Source organism: Delphinapterus leucas, chromosome 11 (assembly GCF_059928025.1).
Source record: "Delphinapterus leucas isolate spDelLeu-1000000601 "Yukka" chromosome 11, BTC_Dleu_Yukka2, whole genome shotgun sequence".
Lineage (NCBI taxonomy): Eukaryota > Metazoa > Chordata > Mammalia > Artiodactyla > Monodontidae > Delphinapterus > Delphinapterus leucas.
Genome location: NC_143139.1, coordinates 12,451,140 through 12,465,579, shown reverse-complemented (window position 1 = coordinate 12,465,579; position 14,440 = coordinate 12,451,140). Strand labels below are relative to the sequence as shown.

The 14,440-nt window shown below is 35.9% G+C and overlaps 1 protein-coding gene across 1 annotated transcript in view; it reads right to left on the bottom strand.

Annotated features, from left to right (window-relative positions):
* PTPRO (protein tyrosine phosphatase receptor type O) overlaps positions 1-14,440 on the bottom strand; it is a 117,279-nt gene that overhangs the window by 61,745 nt on the left and 41,094 nt on the right. The window contains exons 8-12 of the mRNA XM_089920073.1: positions 11,939-12,059; positions 11,410-11,603; positions 10,350-10,461; positions 6,618-6,769; positions 5,355-5,475 (exon numbers count right to left, since the gene is read on the bottom strand). Of these exons, the coding sequence (XP_089776199.1) occupies positions 5,355-5,475; positions 6,618-6,769; positions 10,350-10,461; positions 11,410-11,603; positions 11,939-12,059 (700 nt within the window). The remainder of the gene's footprint in view (positions 1-5,354; positions 5,476-6,617; positions 6,770-10,349; positions 10,462-11,409; positions 11,604-11,938; positions 12,060-14,440) is intronic.

The following is a 14,440-nucleotide window of genomic DNA, read 5'->3' as shown; positions in this document are numbered from 1 at the left end:
AGCTGTCATCACGCACCACCATAGTACCATGAAACTAAGATTCTTAATGGGATGACTGGCTCAAAGCCTTGCAAACGGCACCACTAATGGCACATATCTTCTCTGGGTGTCTGTTGATGACATAATAATTGAAAAATTTTGGCAACTCTTTTGAGAGCTTTCTACCCTTGTACATGCCATCTTGGATTAATTTATGTTGTTCTGGATTTCTGGTTTCTTTCTCCAGATGTAGATCCTGTCCTCCATGACAGCAAGTAGAGCCATTCCAAAGAGATCTCTATACAGAGAAATTAAACTCAGGGTTGGTTCAACAGTGTTGCTCCTAGGTTAAAGATGGCATTCTGATTTAAACAAGCACTGAAAATCTGGGTGCCAGAGCTGTATTTTTCTGTAAAGTAGAATTAATTTGACTTTTATGTATACTAACTGAATGCTGTATAGAAACATAAAAATGGCAAGAATGAATGTTTTGTGAAAAAAATTGCAGTTCAGTTATTACTAAAGCAAGATGTTTCACTTCTGAAACTTGTTTTGGTTAAATATTAACTGTAATACTAATTTCAGCTTCGAGGTCTATAGTTTCAATTCCATTCAACAAATATCTATGAAGCGTCTACAGCAGACAAGGTAGTGTGTGTTACAGAAAATTGAAAGAGCTTATAAAACACAATAATGCCATTAGTAGAATGGAAAATAGACCTTTAGACAAATGGATAAAAAGTAGGGTTATTTCATTTTCAGGGGAGAAAAAAGGGCTAAGGACAGGCACATTATATAAAGATTGTCTTGCTTTCAGAGAGGAACAGGATAGAGGTAATATTCTGTCTGATATTAAGATACCAACATGGAAAAGCTTATCAATTCTAAGGGTAATGATTCACTAGAAATAATTGCTGCGGGAACGTGTCTTCCCTATTTGAAAAGTTCAAAGGAACTTTAAAAAAAGTATTTATTTTTATTTTATTTCTTTTATGGGCTGCGCTGGGTCTCCGTTGCTGCGTGCAGGCTTTCTCTAGTTATGGCGAGCAGGGCTACTCTTCGTTGCAGTGCACAGGCTTCTCATTGCGGTGGCTTCTCTTGTTGCAGAGCACAGGCTCTAGGCATGCAACCTGTGGGCTCAGTAGTTGTAGCTCTCGGGCTCTAGAGAGCAGGCTCAGTAGTTGTGGTGTATGGGCTTCGTTGCTCTGTGGCATGTGGGATCTTCCCGGACCAGGGCCCGAACCTGTGTCCCCTGCATTGGTAGGCAGATTCTTAACCACTGCACCACCAGGGAAGCTCTCAAAGGAACTTCCTAAACTGGTTTAGGCAGTCCTGTCTGTTAATGGGGAGACACGGGGACTCAAAAACCTCATGATAAGTTTGGGAAATTATGACGGTTTTTTACTCACATTCCTATTTGTTTGAGTGTAATTGTCCCAGTTCATGACTTTAACTCATATTCCTGAGGCTTCACGGATCATCCATAATGTCACATAAAAATGACAGCAAAACACACAATAGGCCACTGAATGCTACTTTGGTAAGACCACTTCTGAACTTGTACTTTAAGGGAGACCAACAAACCAAATAAGTTGGAGAAAGCATCTAGAAACCCGAGAAACACTTATGGTTGCTTCTGCTAATAAAGCTTGGGAAAAGAAAGTCTTGGGGAACACAGGCATGATCTTCAAGTAATTCCAGTTACCTGGAAACAAGTTTTGAACTAACATTCATACAGAGAACAAAATCAGAGTTAATGGTTGGAATCAGGTGATTTTTTTGTCTTAATAAATAGATCGTGCAATGTTGGAAGCTGGTGATCTCCACATTCCTGGAATTCAAGTATAGACTGCTAGGGAAAAGCAGATTGTGTGCAGTGCATGAAAGAACTCTACTCATGATTCTCAATAGGAGTAGTACCGCCCCCTTGAGGGTGCTTGGAAATTTGCAGAAATGTTTTTAGTAGTCACAATGGAGGAAGCTAACCATACTTCTGTGGGCAGGGCTCAGAAATACTAGATGTCCTGCAATAATCAAGAAAGTTCCAAAGAGAAAAATTGTCCCATGTCCCACGTTCCACATGAATTTATAACTTTGCATCAGAATAAATCCACTATACATATAAGTACAAGTACTTTATCATGCAATTAATATTGGAAAAAAATTTAAGGTTAAGTAAGATAATTTTGAAGAAAGTTGCCATGAAGAAGGACACAAATGGAATTAAGATGTTATTTAAAAACTATTCAACACCATACACAAAAATAAACTCAAAATGGATCAAAGACCTAAATGTAAGGCTGGACACTATAAAACTCTTAGAGGAAAACATAGGCAGAACACTCTTTCACATAAATCACAGCAATATCTTTTTTTAGTCCACCTCCTAGAGTAATTTAAAAAAAACAAAACAAAAATAAACAAATGGGATCTAATTAAACTTAAAAGCTTTTGCACAGTAAAGGAAACCATAAACAAAATGGAAAGACAACCCACAGAATGAGGGAAAATATTTGCAAATGAAGTGGCCCACAGGGATTAATCTCCAAAATATACAAACAGCTCATGCAGCTCAATATCAAAAAAACAAACAACCCAACCCAAAAATGGGCAGAAGATCTAAACAGACACTTCTCTAAAGAAGACATACAGATGGCTAAAAAGCACATGAAAAGATGCTCAACATCACTAATTATCAGAAAAACGCAAATCAAAACTACAATGAGGTATCACCTCACACCGGTCAGAATGGCCATCATCAAAAATTCTACAAACAATAAATACTGGAGAGGGTGTGGAGAAAAAGAAACCCTCCTACACTGTTGGTGGGAATGTAAATTGGTGTAGCCAATATGGAGAACAGTATGGAGGTTCCTTAAAAAACTAAAATAGAGCTACCATGTGATCCAGCAATTCCACTCCTGGGTATATATCAGAGAAAACCATAATTCAAAAAGATACATGCACCGCAATGTTCATTGTAGCACTGTTTACAATGGCCAAGACATGGAAGCAACCTAAATGTCCATTGACAGAGGAATGGATAAAGAAGGTGTGGTACATATATACAATGGAATATTACTCAGCTGTAATGTCAAACAAAATAATGTCTTTGCAATAACATGGATGGATCTAGAGATTATCATAGTAAGAGAAATAAGTCAGACAGAGAAAGACAAATATCATATGATATCACTTATATGTGGAATCTAATTTAAAAACATGATATAAATGAACTTATTTACAAAACAGAAACAGACTCACAGATTTTGAAAACAAACTTATGGTTACCAGAGGGAAACATGGAGGGGGGAGGGATAAATTAGGAGCTTGGAATTAACATACACACGCTACTATATATAAAATAGATAACCAACAAGGACCTACTGTATAGCACAGGGAACACTACTAAATATTCTGTAATAACCTATATGGGAAAAGAATCTGGAAAGGAATGAATATATGTATACGTATAACCGAATCACTTTGCTGTACACCTGAAACTAAAACAACATTGTAAATAAACTATACTCCAATAAAATTTTTTTTAAAATGTTATTAAAAAAACCTACTCAATAATTCACTTTTTCTGCCCATAGCGTCTACTTAGTACATCATGCGTTTTCAATTACCAAATTAATTCTAAAGGATTTCAGTGCAAGAGTTTAGTTTTTACTGTGCCAAATAAGAGACAAAAAAGATTTAAGACTTTGTGTCTTATGCATTGAATTATAGAGAAATGCAACTAGTGGATAAACTAAGAAAAGATTGTTTTGTTTGGTTCTGGATTTTCCAAGAGTTTTCTAAAGGTACATCACTGTCAGCGCTGCTGCTCCTGGTATTTAAGCTGCTAATAAAACACCCTGGATTGTTCTTTACTTATAGCTGCACATATGAACATGTGTAATAACAGAAACGATTTGAAACTTTTACAGACAAACACAGAATATAAATTAGCAGATATCTGAAACGGTGATGTCAGTAAGTTGAGCTAAATGTTTTGAATTTATTTTTATTGCCATATACATTTATTTTTTATTGAATTATAATAGACACACAACATTGTATTAGTTTCAGGTGTACAACATAATGATTCAATATTTGTATGGATCATGAAATGATTTCATGATGTCTAGTTATGTATATATTTAAAATTTTCAACTATAAAAATGATGAGATCTCTGCTGTGAAAATTACATATTGAACTGCATTTATTTTGGGGTTATCATTCTCAAACTGATACTGCCCCAAGAGGTCTACCACCCAACTTTTTGCCCATCTGTCCTCTTTTGCCTACGGCTGATTATAGGATACTACTTCTGAGGTCCCTTTAAGTACCAGAAACTAAATATTTACTTTAATACATGGTAGGTTGTTGAATGTAGAAGATGTGTTTTGTGTCATATAGTGTCACTTCCAAGTTGTTTTTCATACTATAAATAATTATTTTGACACTACACAATAAGTTCCAGCTGATTTGCAATAATATCATAGTTTCCTCATTTTCCCTCATCCACGGCTTATTATTTTTCTCAGCATGTTATCTCTACTTTAACTAAGGTTATTTCCCTCTTTCTTTCATCACAGGCAAATTTGTCTAGTCTCTTATTACTTATCCTAACTCTAGGTTTTATTCTAGGGTCCACCTGTACTTTTATATGCTTTATTTTTAATTATTTAAATAATTTATTTCTAATTAATAATAATAAATTAATTAATATAGATTTATTCATTTCTTTATTTTTATACTTCCTGTATGGAAGAACTACTGATCCTGTTACTTCTTGCAAACTCACATTTATTCGTTTTCATTGTATGTAGTCATCAGGTAGTCCCATTATGACTTTTAGAATAGCTAAAAGCTGTACCTGAACATATACATAGGGAATCCATATTATTTTTTATAAATTATTTTTCTTTTATTTTGATTTTGGATTAGAGTTAGGATTTATATCAAATTTAAAAAATCAACATGTGGATTATTTTATCTATGAATTTCAATTTAAGATATTAATGAGGGCATTGCATAATATTTATATAAAAGGGGAATGGTGTCTGATAGGGTTGAGAACACGGCACTAGGTAATCTCTAAGGTCCATCCATCTCTAAAATTCTAAGACTCGTTGGTTCCTCTAGCCTTACTATGAATGATGAACACTCTTGTCTCCAGCACAGTAAACACTGCACTCACAGAAATTTGTAAGTTGAATGTACTCTTTTGATAGTATTATGTCTCTTTTGTACTTATAAAAGACAGCAAACCATTTTTTTTTCTATTTCACTGAGTTGTGAAGACCATGTTAAACCAAGAGATACACACACTAGTTCTCCCAGCATGATTATTTTCACACACCCACCTGTGTACTTTTCTTACCTAGCTTGACGAGGTGGAGCATGGAGGTATTACTTCCTCTTTCAGTGCAAGCAGTTACGGAGATATTGTAGATATCTCCCGGAGGCAGGCTGAGAATTGTGGTCATGACATTGCGTGTTACCTGCAAGATCGTCAGAATGGAGGGTTTAAGCTTCTAATGGCCTTGAACTAGAATACCATTCCAAACAACTACAGGGCTGTCACAGATGTTCCCTCTTTGTTCTGTGCTGCCATCTACAGTTGACTAAGCCTTACGAATATATTATTTCCTCTAAGCATGATATAAATTTCTCAGCTGAGCCAAATGCAAGGTAGCCTTAAATAGGCACAATACCTAAAGGGGCATTTTTGTGATTAATTCCTTTGTTTGGAATGGGTATTACTCTGATTTTCCCCCCTCATATTCACAGCAAATTTTAGAAAAAGCAATTGCTTGGTTTTACTAATAGGAACATTGTTCAGCCTTAGCTGAGAAGCTCAAAAGAAACCTAACCATGTCTATGGACACCTGCTTTCTTAACTTAAGACTATATTTCCCAGTTTCTTCTATAGCCAGTGCAGACCATGTGACCCCATTCCAACCATGGGTAAGAGGAGGTACCATGGGCAACTTGTAGTTTTGTTCACACCCTGTATGCGCTGGGCCTTTGTGTCCTCTCTTTTCCCCTTCCTGTGGGCTGGAATATGGCCGTAAAGATGAGGACTACACATAGTGGCAGATGCAGCAGCAAAATAGAAAGAATCTGGACCCCTGGATGATCCCTCACAGCAGAGGTGCCCTGTTAGTGCTGGGTACCATGAGAGAGACATAGGTGTTGATATTCTTTAATCCACAGCCTTAAAAAAACTATTATTACAGTCATTTAGTTGGTACCCTAACTACTATAACAAAAAGCTTAATAAACCAGGAGAAAAGAAATTTGTATTTCCAACACATCCGTATATTTAGGTGTTGGGGATATATGGAGAAAATAATGAAATAACTATGGTTTTCTTGAAAATGTTTAGTATCCTGAAGAAAAAGCTCAGTCATAACTTTAAACACAGGTGAAGTCAATAATCAATAGATACAATGATTACTACTCACTACTAAAGATTAAAAGCTAAGCTCTGTGAAAGAAGGAATTTAATTTTTGTTCACTATCCTGTCTCCAGAACCAAAAACAGTGCCACTTGGCATACAAATATTTTTTTGATGTCTCAATAAATGTTTGCTTCATGGTTTTCAACAGATGCCCAATACTGGGAATCAAAGATACATACACTCTTTTTAATTTTCTTCTTTCCTTCTGCAACAACCATCCAGTGGAGCATTCTAGAATGCGAGAGGTCAGTAGTGTCATCCCCGTATGTCCAACTGATATATAACAGACTGTTGAAATATTCCACAGAAGTGATTTCTGGAGCAACTGGGGCTATGAGGGAGGAAAGAACTACACTTTAGTATAAGAGACTATGAATAATTAAAGTACTTATCAACAGAGCATGAAATCCCATATATAGTTAATTTAGAGAATTAAAATTCACACCTCATGATGGTCCTAAGGACTCTTGGACCTGTTGATAATATAGTGAAGTTTGGTGGTATGAGGTGGGCACTTGTTTTGTGAGACACTACCTTGTATGGCTCAGACCCAAGACAGCCAGACCTATACCTGAGGAGAGCAAGTTTTTTTATATAAATTTCATTTACAAGATTCCAAAAATGTTCACATGTTTGGGTCAAATTTGGGGTTAATTTATTGTTGGATCAATAAATTAATATTATTAGGCACTGGTGAACTTATTTTCCAAGCAGTACTAGAAACTCGGGTCCTGTAAACATAAATCTTTTTTATTGTGGCAGCAAAGAAGTTTACGGGAATAAAGAACAGTAGGATCAATGAGTAGAGGAACAGAAAAATAAATATTATGTCCATAAGATAACAAGACAATGGCATTGACAGTGTCTAGCGCAGTGCTTCGCGGAAGGTAGGCTCTATATAAAAGTTGCTGAAGCAAGTATTAAGGGAGGGAAGGAAAAGATTTTTAACTTTAAAAAGCTAAATTCTCCCTGACACTGAGTTTATGAATTTATTTTATAACTTTACACGTTTAAATTTAAAAAAATTCTGATGGGGAGGAGAGTTCATCACAAGCTTTATAATACATAAGCTTTGAAAGCACACTTTAATTATTTTTTAAAGTAACTGATAATTCTGAAGATTTTAACAAATACACAGTTGAATTTAAATTCCATGTGATGTTGGTTTGAAGATAGTCAAGTGTCCTATTCCAAGATACAGTCCCAAACCAACCAATGTTTGGAGGAGAATTTCAACAAATCAAAAAGACTTATTTTCTTTAACATGCACTAATACGTATAACAAACATTCATAACTATCTATGCTTTCAGATACAATTATTCACTAAAGAGATGTGTAATAGTAAAAAACATATTTCTGTTTCATGCTAAGTATGAGTAGCATTTCTATATGTTTGACAATAAAATCTTGAAATATCAACAATGTCTATAATAAGTAGCACAAACCCATATCATATTGCAGAAAATTCAAATAAAGGAAAATAACCCTGGTTTCTTTATAGCCTCATAACATATTTTTACATAATTCACTATATACAAGAACCTATATGTATATTTCTTCAAAGGATATTTTCTCAAGTTCTAATGTGAGTGAACATATTTAAAATTGCAAAGCCAGAAGTATATATCTCTCGCTCACAGGTTTGAAGTCTTCACATTTTTATACTTCAGTTGTTGATTTCAAATCCAGCATATTGCTGAAAGGCCACCAGATGTCACTATTTGTTTATTAAACATTATTTGGTACACCAGCATAATTAGGAACTTTACTTGCAGACAAACTGCCTAACAAAGATAATAGACTTGAGGTTCTAATAAATCGCACCTTATTCAAGTATTTTATTCCTATTCCCACACAATTTGGCAATTCGGATTACAATTGGAAAACATACGAAAGTAAAGTATGAGGTCTTTATTTGCTTTAAAATTGAAATGAGGGAAGAAAGCCCCCCCTGACCAAAAGCTAAAATTTCAACTAGTTTTAGATACAGGTATAAAAATAAAACTCAGCTACCATATGTATTTTAATAATGATTTAGATTATATAATTTAATTCTCACACTACCCTATGAGGTATTATTATGCCCATTTTATAGATGTGAGAATTGAGACCATCTGTGTCAATACGCTTAGATAACACTGTGGATTCCCAGTGTCAGCATGACTTAGTGGTTGGTCCCAGGAAAAAATAAGAAATTCCCAAAGATCAATTTATTGGAGACAATAGACTGCTCACCTAGGCAAGTAGCTTGCTTATTAACCATAGTTTACATATCCAGACTTGCTTTGTCCACCTAACTCTTATCTCATGACCTTTGCCCATTCCCAGGTAGTTCCCAACTTAGAAAGGCACACCTAAACCATTTGAGTCCAGAACTCCAAATCCTATTAATATTTCATTTCTGATGTCCCCCTTGGGAGACACCACGAACACTCTGTCCAGAAAGTGTCCTGGCTCACTACAGCAAGTTCCCTACGCTTAGCTTTGTTTCATTAGCCAGTTGTTAGGCAATATTTTGAGTTTTACCAGTGAGAAAATACAAGTCCAGGATCATTAAGATAATTTGCTCAAAGTTCTACAGCTGGAAATTAGCAGGGTCAAGGCTGCTCAATCAAGTGATCAGATGTGACGTCTGGGCTTTTTCCAGACAGCTGCTCTGTCTGAGAAGGAAAGAGCGTTCTCAGAGTGTTAATCTCAATAAAGTTAAGTGTATAAATTACTGATACAATGAAGTTTAATTATAATTAAGTATGTGATTATGAATATAGTCAAAAAGGCTAACACAGGGCTTGTCAAATAATTGGTATTTTCTCTTTTTATGGTAGTCTTTCACTTCTCTACTTTAATATTATTATTAACATCTGGAACAAAGGAAGCTCTTGACATTGGCCAGTAAACAACAGTCATGAACTATGTAAGTTGATTGTGTAAGAATTCACATGATTAACTTCTTTCCATTGTTTTTTTAATGGATAAATCTCAACAGGGTAAAGCTAGAAGTCCAGTGAGTAAATTATTTTGACAAAATTATTCTTCACCTAAACAATATCTTTCTCTTTTCTTTTCTCAGTATAACTTTAATTATGGCTTTGCAGTCTCATCAAAAGTTCTTGAAAAAATCTTAGTTCAGACAATAAGGGTTACTGTTTCTTGGATGAATTTCCTCTTCTTGTTGCTACCTCTGCCCACCTCTGCTATCTCTGCCATATGATAGTTATCTACATAATTTTAGGTTCTGAGGATCCAACACTAACAGTTTTTTGAGTACTTAAACTTTGTGCCCTGTATTTTGCTAAGCAGCTTTTTTAATTGGGAAGTAACAATAGATAATAATAGCAGATTATAGATACTATTATCATCCCTATTTTTCACCTGAAAAAAACTGAGGTTTAGAATAATTAACTTGCTGGAGTTTACAGGTGGAAGGTGGCAGACGTGTGACTCACACACCCAAGTTTATGTGTCTCCAGGTCTGTTTTAATTCCTGCAGTGGACAGTACTGCAGTCAGCCTGTGACTTTGAAAATGGCTTAATTAATAAGGAAATGGAGGTACTCTACCAAATACAATTATCAAAATGGATAAAATCATTTGAGTGTGGTGTAAAGCTGAAAGCTCTGACTGCTACATCTCAATTCTAATCAATTCTGAACAGGGGTGCATAAATCCAGGGCAGTGACTCAGGATAAAAAGAAATTAAGGACAGTAACTCAGGATACAAATTATATTTTAATTTTTAAAGGCTATTATTTAAACAAATAATAAAATTTCAGAATCAAGTATATCATCTTCTGTGAAATTGATACTCAGTCGGTCCTGGGTGAATGACTGGCAATTTCTGGAGATGGGCCCCCTCGGAGCTTCCTCAAAATAGTGATCTCTCCTCATGGGACCATTTCCCCCACACTCACCTGTTATGAAGCTTATGGTGGAACTGTCACAGCAGCTCAGTTCCGGGTCTCCCCATGTTACCATGGTAACTCGAAAGTTGTAGTACCATGCTGGCAACAGATGAGCTATCCTCTGAAAAAAGCAAGAAGACAAAAGACTAAGAGGGAAAATCATATTTTCGGAATACAGTTACGTACTTCTCTCAGGCTATGAAAAAAGTAATTTTTAATTTCCTTTTGCCTTTTTGTATTTCCCATTTCCCATTAAAAATATTCTTTTTGGAATGAGACGACGTGTAAATAAAATGATGCACCACAATATAATATATTTAAAAAAGTGATCAAAAGATATAGAGTCAAATACGTTCAGTATTGGTTTCCTTTTGCAGTTTCCTAAGTTATATTACACAAGAGAATTAGTATTTATTTGTACGTCACTGTATGTACATGTCCTCCGATTTCTAAGGCAAATAACCTTTCACAACTTTATATTCTCCCAGTATGGACCATAAAGATGCATCCATATTGGGTGGCAATCACCAGGGTTGTCAACTGGGTAGAGGACAATTGTGTAATTTGTATGTGACCTGTAGCTAACCTGCACTTTTAAAATTATTCTAGTCTCAGAAAGAGCAATCTTTTCCTGCTCTCTTGAAGAACATCCTCTAAGGGCCTGACATTATTGGTATTTAACTGATTTTTCAATGTCAAGAAGAGCCATCATTAGAGTTAAGCAGTGTCAACTAATTATTGAATGACTAGAGGAAATCTCCTGTGTTTTCTTCCTTAGGAGCAGAGAGAAACAATAAGCACTTGGTAGGTCTACTAAAATGTGAATTAGCAAATACACTCAATTAAGAGTGAAAGCTAGTTTCACACAATTCTCTCTCTCTTTCTCAAAAAGCAACAAAAAAATTAAAAGCAAAAACAACCCCAGACCTTGAAAGTAGCAAGCTACCTGCGTGTATTTACAAAACGGTCTAATTTACATAACACATAATAATTTTTTCAGACACATTTGGTACATGAAAGCATGTCTGTTGACACAGGAAAATGTGACAGCTGGTTAAGGAAAGATTACCACGGATGCAGTCAAGGAGACAGTCGCTGCTATTTCATAGTAAGTTGTCCATTCTGATGTCATTGTTGTAGGGTTGAAATAAAACATTTCAACCACATATTTTCTGAACACTCCTAAATAAGGTCTGGTCCAGCTCAAAACCACTGCTGTAGGACCCAAGGGATAGAGCATTAAATCCTTTATTCCAGTTGGAACTAAGAAGGGAGGGGAGTGAAAAAAGAAAGTCAAGAAGGAATGTTTAATATCTTAGCAATAGCTTCACACTGCTACCTAATAACTAGGTTTTTCACTCTTCTGATACAATCATTAAAAACTAAAAATATTTGCCTGAGATTTTCTTTTTCCCAAGTAATGGATGCTAAGGATGGCTTCCAGGTATACAATTGTAATCATTAGTTACTCTGAAGGTTGACTATTGGGTGAACAAGTATGGACCTCCCATAAATGATGATAATGACTTGAGCTTAGAAATTGCACCCCTCCAAATAGTACTCTGATAAAGGTATTATTCTTGTGGCTGGCAACTTACCAATAGCAAATGTCACAGGGTCTGAAGGTGGTCCAATCAAAGGGCCTTTTCTTAGGTACATCACAACCTGGTACTGGGCACCAGGAACCAGATTTTCAATAATAGATTTGCTTGAGTTCACCTTCAAACCAAACACCCAATAAGATTTATTTAGAGCTGGGCTTTCAGAATGTGGCACAGAGGCTAACATCGTTTTCAGGGACACTTTGTGAAATCACAAATGCCTCTGAAATCCAGAAGCCTTTACTTATGCTGAGGAAGGTCAAATTTCAAAATTAGGATGATATATAGTTTATATGAGCACTGGAGGAAACCCAGAACATTCAAATTCTAAGGCTAGATTTAATAAGCCCCGTGAACTGCTTTATACCCATCAATGTCAATTGTAACTACGTACACTAGAAACACATCAGCCTCTAACCATAATCAAATCAGGAATAACATAAGGATAGTCTGACATCCTAAATTGTAGTGTCAGCTGATTACATGCAAAGATCAGTGCAGGAATGTCTTTAGTCTCTCATCACTTAGAAGCATATAATATTTAATTATAGTGATGGAAATTACCTCAGAGATTATCTAGTCCAAATCTCTCATTTAACAGATCAAGAAAGTGAAGCTAGAGAATAGCCAAGATCACATATCTAGATCAGTGTTGGGACTGGAAGCCTAGCATTGTGTCCTCTACTCCATGATACAGGCCAAGCAGCAAGATACAGCAGTAAGCACTTTGCAAGGCTACTGTGACAACCTGCCAAGAATGAATCAGGAAGAAACAGATAATCTGAACAGACTGGTTACTAGTAGTGAAATTGAATTTGTAATTTAAAAAAAAAAACAACAAAACTCCTAGCAAACAAAAGCCCAGGACTGGATGGTTTCACAGGGGAATTCCACCAAACATTATAAAGAAAAGCTAATTCCGGGAGTCAAGATGGCATACTAGGAGGATGTGGAATTCATGTATCCTCACAACTAGGGCACTTACCAGGCATCAGTGGGGGACCATGGACACCTAAGGGGACAGGAGGAACGCCCAGCAACCGGCTTGCAGGATCTTGGTTCCCAGGCCGGAGGTTGGACCCAAGTTCCTGTGGTGGGAGCTCTGAGTCCAAACTGCTGGACCAAAAGGAGAACCTCAGAGCCCAGGGAATATCAATTGGAGTGAGACCTCCCGGAGGTCCTCATCTCAGCACCAAGACCCAGCTCTATCCAGCTGCCTGCAAACTCCAGTGCTGGACGTCTCAGGCCAAACAACCAGTAAGACAGGAATACAGCACCACACATCAAAAAAAAAAAAAAAAAAAAAAGAAGAAAAAAAGAAAAGAAACAACAAAAAAATTTGTTATAGACAAAGGATCAAGGTAAAAACCTACAAGACCAAAAAAGAAAAAACAACAACAAACCAAAAAAAGAAGATGAAATAGGTAAGCTACCTGAAAAAGAATTCAGAGTAATGATAGTAAAGATGATCCAAAATCTCAGAAACAGAACGGAGAAAATACAAGAAACATTTAAAAAGGATCTAGAAGAACTAAAGAGCAAATAAACAGTGATGAAGGACAAAATTACTGATATTAAAAATACTCTAGAAGGAATCAATAACAGAATAACTGAGGCAGAAGAAAGGATAAGTGAGCTGGAAGAAAAAATGGTGGAAATAACTGCCAGGGAGCAGAAGAAAGAAAAAAGAATGAAAAGAATTGAGGACAGTCAGAGAGACCTCTGGACAACCTTAAATGCAACAACATTCAAATTATAGGGGTCCCAGAGGAAGAGAAAAAGAAAGGGTCTGAGAAAATATTTGAATAGATTATAGTGGAAAACTTCCCTAATATGGGAAAGGAAATAGTCATTCAAGTCCAGGAAGCACAGAGAGTACCATACAGGATAAACCCAAAGAGAAACACTGAGACACATATGAATCAAACTATCAAAAATTAAAAACAAAGAAAAAATATTGAAAGCAGCAAGGGAAAAGCAACAAATAACATGCAAGGGAATCCCCATAAGGTTAACAACTGATTTTTCAGCAGAAACTCTGCAAGCCAGAAGGGAGTCGCAGGACATATGTAAAGTGATGAAAGAGAAAAACCTACAACCAAGATCACTCTACCCAGCAAGGATCTCATTCAGATTCGACAGAGAAATTAAAAATCTTTACAAATATACAAAAGTTAAGAGAATTCAGCACCACCAAACCAGCTTTACAACAAATACTAAAGGAACTTCTCTAGGCAGGAAACACAAGAGAAGAAAAAGACCTACAATAACAAACAAAACAATTAAGAAAATAGTAATAGGAACACACATATCGATAATTACCTTAAATGTAAATGGATTAAAAGCTCCAACCAAAAGACATAGACTGGATGAATGGATACAAAAGCAAGACCTGTACATACGCTGTCTACAAGAGACCCTCTTCAGACCTAGGGACATATACAGACTGAAAGTAAGGGGATGGAAAAAGATATTCCGTGCAAATGGAAATCAAAAGAA